The 10058-nt window shown below is 32.4% G+C and overlaps 1 protein-coding gene across 1 annotated transcript; it reads left to right on the plus strand.

Moving 5' to 3' along the window:
* Positions 1-1801: 1801 nt before the first annotated feature.
* On the plus strand, positions 1802-2080 carry LOTGIDRAFT_99982 (hypothetical protein; the record flags this gene model as incomplete). Its single annotated transcript, XM_009047142.1, has 1 exon — positions 1802-2080. A coding segment is annotated over one exon (279 nt), but the record flags the coding sequence as incomplete, so codon positions are not given.
* Positions 2081-10058: the final 7978 nt, after the last annotated feature.

Consider the following 10058-nt stretch of genomic DNA (forward strand, 5'->3'; position numbering starts at 1 on the left):
CAGTAAATTGGCGTTAATATGTTATTTACTCCCTTCTAATCATACGACTGTCTCACTCGATTCTTCACCGGAAAACGCGTGAAAATTAAGAAGCCGTTTAATTCTTTAAAGGAGGAGTACGTGCAACTTTTTAAAAAGGTTTATAAAACATGATGGTCCACTACTATACAACTTTTTCTCTCGATTTTGCCCTACTTTAACTTTCATTATCGGAATTGTCTTTCTTGTACGGATTATTTTTTTGGGGTTCCGTTTCGACTAAAATTGTTGGGCTAGTTTTTAAATAGATCCAATTTACCAAGGGTCTAAGGTCAATTATGAGTATAAACTTAAAAACAGGAACTGTGAATAAATCCTTATCCCAGTGTTCAACAATATGTGATTTTTGTAAATACAATTTTTATTTTTCCAATTGAGAGAGCAATCTTTGTCTTATGAACATCATTTAGTGGTAAATTTTTTAAGAACAGTCGGATTTTAAGATTTTCTCTATTATTATGAACTCTTCATTACGACTAGGTTATTACGAAGATTTCAAAATACGATTATCGGCAACCGGTTAAACGCGTCCCCACTGTACACCCTGCAAATTGGGGCACAATGCCACTTTAAGACGTCGTTTAATTTTTTTAACGTTTGAAAATATCCCACGTCTCGAGCTAGTTAGAGCAACGAGGATATCTATTACATCGTTTCAATCTTTCTTCACATCTGGTATAGCTTTAAAATCTTCCAAAACTTATCTTAATTCCGTTATCTAAACCGCCCACTATTCCTTCTCATTAACCAGACGCAAATTCATTGCATCAAAGTCAATGGGATGTTCAAAGGTCTGGATAACCGAGTCGTAACTCCGCCCACAGGGGTACTAGATTTTCGGCACTGGCAGGAAATTTTGGAATTCTCGAATTTCATTGGTTAAAATGGTTCCTGTCAGAATTTTTCTTCTCAAAGACATTTTGATGGAAGAAAATGTGCCAAAGAAAAGTAAAAGTTTTAATTTTAGTTGAACGAGAGCACTGATTACCAGTTTCTTGGTAGAGTTCTGAGAATTTTACAATTTTTGAGTAAAGTTATATTTTGGTGGAATTTTGCCTGATATCATGTGAATAGTTAGTGGTTCTATTAGTCGGATGAATCTGGTGTTGGACAATTTTCAAGAAGAAACTTATCTAAAGTACTACTGATTGAGTAGAATATCTTAAAGAAAGAGGTTTTGGAGTAAGATTTGGACAAGTTTTGAAGGCTGGAAGTGGTGACAGGTGAATTCAGGAGAAAGTTAAGAAACTGATAAAAACCAGACAACAATTTGGAGCGTTTACCGGTCAAGATGATGATGATGACGGATTATCGGAGTTGTAGATATGAACACACTCCGCCAGTGTTCAACTCCAACTCGTACAGCTCTCCAGATATGTCAGAGGCTCGTCAGATTATGGATATATCGTACTCACACCCCGGGGCTCGCGAGGAATATTTTGGACCCCCGACTGCGGCTTATCACAGAGCCTTCACACGTCAATACCCTGATGTATACGGGTACAGCAATCCTTCCACACAGCACCAACGTTTATTTACATCAAACAACGAACCAACACAAACTGATTTTAATAAGAGGAACTTCTCGCCCAAGAAGGAGAAGAGTTTTGTGGGTAAAGACGACAGGAAGACAACGGATGCCAAGGCAGCAAGTCCAGTGAAGGAGGAGAGCTGTAAAAATAACGCCGAAGATAAGTTGGAACTGAGAGATATGTGTTCACCGTCAAAATCAGAATTAGACGACGATGACTTGTATTCGGGAGATGACAGTGATGGGCATGTACCTCATGTTTTAGCCCCGGGGTACCATGGCCCTAATAGACGATGTTTATTGTGGGCATGCAAGGCTTGTAAGAAAAAGACTGTAACGATCGATCGTCGTAAGGCAGCGACCATGAGGGAACGCCGTCGGTTACGGAGAGTTAACGAAGCGTTTGAAGTTTTAAAAAGACGTACGTGTCCCAATCCGAATCAGAGACTACCCAAAGTTGAAATTTTACGAAATGCTATAGACTATATTGAAAGTTTGGAAGACTTATTACATGGTAATCGAGTCAACAGATCTGATGACGCCTCGTGTAATGAGTCAGGATCATCAAATAGCGGTTCAGATTATATGGTATGGTTTCTTTAATATCTGCATGGTTGCATGAGAATAATCCAAAGATCTATAACTCATTTTAAAACCCACCCACAATCAATCAAAATTTTCGATAAATTTTTAAAAATGTGGACGCAATTCCACTTTTGGGGGAGAGCCTCAGCGTAATGTTAAAATCAGAAACCAAACATGACTATTCATTGATACCATTTCATTCACCGATTTAAAAAAAAAAAAAACCTAGTCTAAACTAAACTCATGAGACTTTGGCATATTCGACGGCCACGTTTTTCGTGTATAGAGAATCTTGTGATTAAAATCGTTTTAGATTTCATTTTCATGGACATCAATATACAGAATAATAATAGATCGATAATTATAAAACGTATTAACCTGAGGGATAATGAGTTCGCGACATTCTGCTCAGTTACTTATTAGTTTAAGTTTCTCCCGAGGCTTAGTATATAGATGTTATACAAGAACGCCATGTTGTGATGCACGGATGTGAAATATTTAAGGAAGATTTATTTCGGTAGAACTTATTGTTTAAACTTGTTTATTATTCATTTTCATATCGTATTCTCAAACCTGATTGGGAATTGCGAAGACAATGTCCTCTGTCCTTAATATTTAACGGCTTGCTGCTTTATCGAAACGTCATGAAACCCTATCTCCTCTCCGACTTCTACTTCAAATAATTGAAAAAAAAAATACTGATCGGGGTTTGCATTTTGCCCCCTCTCTCTCTCTCCTTCTGCCTCTATAAGTCAACAGTGGCCCGGGTCACTGTTTTATTACGAGATCTTGAAAACCTTATCTCCTTTTCTGACCAATAATTTCAATTTAACTAACATCTGAACCTCATAAACCCAGATAAAACTAGAAATAAATATTTCTTATTTAAAGGGATATAGATGTAGATTACTTGTATTTCTTTACTAGTTGATAACTATGATATATTCTCAGTTCTTAGAACATAAACTCAGCTACCGAATCATTTTTCAAAATAAATATCTACTCCAGGTTCGTCTATAATTTATAAATTACTCAAATTTGAATGTTATAATGACGACTCGCCATTTCTTGAGAAATAGTACGTGAAAATTAGCTTGAGGTATTTTTGAAGGAAATATGCGATTTCTAGTACTTCTGAAGACTATTTACATATATTCAAGACCCAAATCAACCCCGGAAAATGTCAAATTTGTCCCCTTAAACAATTCAAAGAAATGTCATAGGCCTACGGATACAAAGAGCTGATAGCTATTATCAATTCTATCAATAATAAAGCAAATTTTTAGATGACTACATCTCTTCTAAGAAACCTTACTACTAGCCCACCATCGAATTTCGCTATATTTTCTTTTCATTACCATTTTGTATTTTTTGTATACAGCCCATCATGGAACCCACAACATGGCTCTCCTAATTATTTATCTTCTAACCAAAACAAAACTAAATACAAATCAACACAGTTTAGCCAAGTGAACATTTAAAGAGCGTAATGTTGTGAAATTCGGAGGACAATTTTTAATGAATTTATAAACATTTTACTAACTCAATTCACGTTTAATTGGAACTTGTAATAATTTAATTTGCGTCGTGCCACCCAATTTAAGTGGTATTCGTTTCAAATAAGACCAAGTTGATTTCGGTTCGATTGCCAGAAAAACCGGTAAAATAAACAGAGTAAAAATCCCATTTCCTCTTTAACATAATATACTCCTAACTTGTGAAATGTTTATTTTGGTATTTGAAAACTTCGTGGCAATTAACCGAGCTCCTATCAGCCGACGTTAAAAATATAGAAGTCAACTAAAAGGAAGCGAAACGAAACGAAACGAAGTTAGAATTGGGGCGTCGAATCGATTCCGTGAAATTAAGTCAAATTTTCAGGAACGAATATCGACTTTACATACGAGCCGAAAGAAAATCAAATCAAATGATTTTTTTTAAAGATTTAGTTCGAAGTTTACGTGTGGCCAAAAAAGAAAGAAAAGAAGTAAGAATTAGGGTGTAGAAGGAATTCCTTGTAATATAAGAACAAATAACCTAAAAAAACGAACAAATTCCCAATTTTAGCGAGCTACTGACTACCAAATTACAAGGACAGAAAAAGGAATTACTCAAGTTATTGAAATTTTACGAGTTTACTGAAATTAAACTAAATGTAAGCAGACGAATTAGGTGACGAGCGAATTTGATAATCAAATTACAAGGACAGGAAACGAATTAATCAAGTTATTGAAATTTTACGAGTTTACTGAAATGAAACGAATGGTAAGCAGACGAACTAGGCGACGGGAGGATTTTACAGGAAACGGGTTGCTCAAAATTTATGAATTTCTATAAAATGACTCGAATGAAACGAAATGCACGAAGAATATTTCGCGACGAGATGTTGTAATTAATAAAACAGTCTCGTATCTCGAGATTGAAGACAACCTGGTTTTAATTAAGACTTAATTATTTGAGAATATTCACGTAATTTCTCTTCATATGAAGTCCGTTAAATAATAATTTATTTCGTTTTATCTTTAAATTAAACATAAGAATTTTTATCATCCCGATAATTTTTATTACGATAAAACTGTAAACATTTTACACAAACGAACGGTTTTTCGGTTGAAGCGGAAGTTTTGAATTTTCATGCCATTAGAAATAGGAATGAATGTGCACGTAAATGAGGCATATCTTTTAACAGTAAAATACAGTCCTGGAATAGTATAATTTCGGATTTTTTCCTAAAAAAAAAAAAAAAAAAATCAAAAAAAAAATCCAATGACTGAAATGTGACTTTTTACCATTGAAAACATACATTTTAATTTTGCAAAGTCGTATCAGAAAAAATTGATGCTCAAAATTTTCTTCAAGTGAAATTTCAAATAATTAAGTTACAGGAGGTTATAGAATTTCCGTGCCTTATTTGAATAATATGTATACCCAGTGTGCAATGGGGAAAATTTTAACATGGTAATTCTTCACGAATCTATAATTTTGATACAGTATGTAGTGAACGCGACCTTGGTTTCAAAAACTGTTAAAAGGAGGCAATAAAAAGTCATATATTAATTTCATGGTTTTGCACTCAATTTTAAAAGTGGACCATTTGAAAAGCTAGGATGATAACTGGAGATCGTGTTTCCTCTAATTGAGGTATAACTACTTTATAGATATTTTCATCTTCATAAACTTACATGCGTAAAGTTAAGAGAACTTCAGATAAGATATAATTAGTCTTGAGACGGAAGCTTGAAAAAGTTAGTTAGTATACATAGATATCAGGTTCTCTCTAGAATATTTCACTTAGGATGTAAAACTCCAATTTCATTACAAACAAGGTCTAATAAAATTTATTGTTATAATATTAAAGCTTAGTTATTCATTCAATACAAATGATTACAGATGGGTTTCCTTGTTTTTTAGTTTCAAATTAAGCAAACTATTCGAATGGAGTATGTATTGTTAATCATATCATTATGTTCTTATTGCATATAATTAAGAGTTTTAACCAATCATAAATGTCCATGTATGTACAGTCTGGATAAACAAAAAGGACTTTAAGACCTTTCTTTATCGGTCAGTGGAATTCTCTCTTCTAATTTAGCTAATTATGAATTAATTATGGACATGTGAGACAAACTGGTATTTTTCCAAGTCATTAGAACACCTCTACTTTCTATTCATATAAGTTTTAGCATTTTCATTTTCATAAATAAAAATAAGGGAACCCATCTTTAACGTAGTCTCCATTTCATTTCAACAGCTTATAGACATACATATTAATTATTTTCAGCATCAGATTTATTTCAATATCAGTTCTCTGTGGAATATTTGAACAAGGACGCTAAATTTCAATTTATTTCAATTGAAGTTATCATAACTCCGTTTCGTTGCAATATGCAAAGGTTAATTCGTGAGACGTAGGCTAGAAAAAGTTAGTTAGTAATACCGGGATCTCTGTCGAATATCGAAGTTGGGGTAAAAAACTTCATTTTTAAAAAAGTATGAAATTAAATTCGAATTCATTTCATTATAACATTGAGTATATATAGAAATATTCAGGTTATAAGTAAAACTACAATTCATTTCAATAAAAGATATCTAATTTATTTCGATATAGAAATATTAAATTTCATTTCAATTTAATGGAATCTTTTAGAAGGACGTAAGACGCCATCTTATTTCAATTTATTGAACATTTAATTAGGACGAGAATCTCTAATCAATTTTAATTATTTTGAAGAACTTACTAAGAAGTCGTTACTAAGAAATTTATTCTAGATTCAAATTTTTCATCCCAGAGAGCCCAGAAAGCTAATGATATTAAGTCACACGATATATCAAATCTAAACAACAACAACAACACAGTAGTAAACTTAAAGACTCTAAACTTCCAAAATTGTTAATTCTTCGTTTTATATTTTCGTTCAAATTAACAGACCAGTTGAAAGATGCAAGTGGCATTAAATATAGTAAGACGTCGTTATCATTGATAAATATGTACAAAAAATGAGAAATATGCCGAAAATTATTCGAACTGAAGTGAAATTGAGTATATCCCACTTCCATGTGTTGAGTGAAAAGGCAAATATGAGAAGAAAAAAGAAACAGAGGGTTCAAGTCCTCAATAAATACAAAAACAGTCGTAAATTTCCTCTTTGTGTCTGTGAAATCGTTCAAAATATTTGAAATGACATGGAAATGGCGCCTGACTTGTGGTACTTGAGATATTTAGAAACTTTGTGAAATAATCTAGATGGTGATTTATCTTTGTCGCTTCTAAATTGATTTGATATTTATATTTATTAGTGTATTACCTCGACAGTAAAAATCTGAAAAATAGGCCCATACCGTAATTTCTTCCAAAACAAATGTATACTAACTTTAAACCCGTATCCGTTAGCCCAACCAGGCGCCGAGTAATATGCTGTCCATGTCATAAATTTTTATTTAATTGTCACAGTTTTGGTACTTTTATTTATTTTTGCCAGCACTTTTTGAATTGAAACAGAAAAGTAGGTCGTAAATTTAGCTTTAGAATTTGACTTTGGTTTTGACTTGTGTTCAGAAGAGTACTTTATTCAAAATATTTCTTTACTTTCAAGTGATATTCAACATTTTCAGTACTTATTCGTTCTATTCACGGGGTGTAAAACCCTGTTTCTTTCCATTCCATGTCAACTGGAATAATGTGTCTGTAAAAATATAAATTATATATTTTCTAGACAAATGCAATAGTTCCTTTTTATGAAAATATTAAAAAGATGCAATAAATATAAGATATTTGAATGAAACACACACAAATCTTTTGAAAAAGTGATATGATTAATTCAAGCAAATATCAAAAATCAAGAATCTTATTAAACCAATGCTACCTCTGTTAAATAGGTCAATCTGAAATGTTAAGAAAGTAATTCTAATGAAATATTTCATTTTACAGTTAAAATAAAAAGATCAAAGAAGCCGCGTTAGCAATAATTAAGTTGCTATCTTGAAAGATAAAATTTATTAGAAGACCTAGATGCTATGAATATCGTCAAGTATTTCCTATTAAAGGGATTGTAAAGAGGTTTTTCTAAATTTTTGTATTTGGCATATTGATAGCATCAAATTGCATCATTCCAATTTTCAATCAGATGTCTGTGGTTTCAGCAATTTAACTAAAACTGAGTGTTTGAAAACGTCACTAATCGCGAAGGGCCTAATGTGATTTTGCGATGTGTGAATTTATCAAACACTTATGATAGACGTCTGATTGAAAATTGGAACGGCGAATATTTTAGAAAAACTCTTTACATTCCCTCTAAGGAGTATTCGATTTATGACGAAGCTGGGAACGGTATTAGCCAGTGCGATACCCTGTGATCTGAAGATTTGTTTTCAAGAAAAGAGACATCTTTTCTATTAAATTAAACTTTGAGTATTTTGAATTCAAGTTGTAGAGAAGCTGGGAACGGTATGAGCCAGTGCTACTCAGTGATCTTACAATTTGTTTTCAAGAAAAGAGACATCTTGTCTATTAAATTAACACATTCTATAGTATGATTTGTTTACCACTGACGGTTCTATGTCACTTGTAAGTTAGACTTACACTGGGAGTTTAATAGAGCATTTCAAATTACAAGATGTTTCTCTCCTTTTCCCCGCTCCCTCCTGTTGTGTATTACCAGGAATTCCATGGCGGTATTACGGCACATTTTTCTTTGATACTAAAACCAAAAGGTTTCTCATGTACTTTTATGTATGATGTTGACAACAAATTAAATTTGATAAACTCATTATTATTTCTTGAGAAACTTAAAGCCTCTTGATTAATATACATGTACTTTGGAATTTAGAATATATTGATGTACTTTGGAATTTAGAATATATTGATGTACTTTGGAATTTAGAATATAATGATGTACTTTGGAATTTAGAATATAATGATGTACTTTGGAATTTAGAATATATTGATGTACTTTGGAATTTAGAATATATTGATGAATTGTTAGCTTATATATTCCTTCGTCTGGCTGTTGATATAATTCCCATTCTTCTATATTTCTTGTATTTGCGTTGATTTTTAGAATCTAGAAATGGGTGGAAATTTGATTTATTGACAAAAGACTTGGGTAATATACTTAAATAACAAATAACAAATTTGAAAAACGTCAAATATTTAAAAACAGGGCGATATAACCGATAGTATAATAAAAAAAAATATCTACAAAACTGTATCAGAAATTAAAGTGGATATTCTTAATCAAAGAAATGATTTATAACTATGAACACAATTGAAGAAAGTCAAATATTTAAATTCCAGGGTACAGATAACAGGTACCTTGACTACAAAAACTACAAAAATGGAATCAAAGCATTTTTCTTCTGTGAATTGAAACATATTGGAATCATGTCAAGAGTAATCATAGAATAATATTTTGTGTGCTATAATTTTATTTCGGTTATTATTAAATTCGCTGAATAGAACAGCTCTAAATAGGGCGCCTTGCTTTATTCCCTTTCAAATTACACGCATGGTGAAACAGCAATTAATACAAAATAATTTCTGCGCCAGTTTGCTATGTAATATTTCATTAACGGATGGGAAGTGTTCAATGGCTTATTTAGAATTAAATATTCTGTAATCAACAATAGGCAGATCTTAATAAAAGACAAAAAAAGATTTACACGTTTTCAATATTGGACTGTTTGATCTTTCATAAACGTGACGTTTTAACAACAAAACGTAAGGCTAATGCTACGACAGCGAGCAATCAGTTAGTGAGCAAACGATTAACGCAAAGGTGCCGTAGAATTGAGAAATCCGACCGCCCATCTTGTAACATATGACTATCTGGTGGTACGATAAATAAGCAGCATGTCGAGATATGTTAATAATATACTTGAGACGAAATCAACCGACTTATTATAAATAAACAGCGGAGATAATTTCTGTGTTGAACATATTTTACTGAGTCCTACCGTCTGTTCGCCAACATAACATTTTGATTCCATCTGCTCTGTAAAGTCTGATGTCCGAGTGGTGTTATCGCAACGGGATATTGATGGAATGACTTTTTGAGACAGAGAGTAAGCTGTCGGCTTTTATGTTTAGTTTTAGAAAAGGCTTTACTTGCTCAGCGTTCAGTTAGTAGCTGTTATGGAACAGTTTTCATGACAAGTTTTTCTTACCCTCAGTTCGTTATTAATTCAATACAACTTGTTCTGTAAAAAAATAAACAACGTTATAATATATAACGTTTAATCGTTGCTCCGACTTGTGCAAAATTTGCAAAACAGTTTATCGCGTTTTAAGGTCGTGTGCTCCGAACAAGGCGTTGAATGATTTTGGGCATATTGCTTAAATAAATTAGGAACAAATTTCTGTATAATAATCTTGATGAATTAAATATACTAATAAAATATATTTTAA

This window comes from Lottia gigantea (genome assembly GCF_000327385.1).
Source record: "Lottia gigantea unplaced genomic scaffold LOTGIsca_11, whole genome shotgun sequence".
NCBI classification, from domain to species: domain Eukaryota; kingdom Metazoa; phylum Mollusca; class Gastropoda; family Lottiidae; genus Lottia; species Lottia gigantea.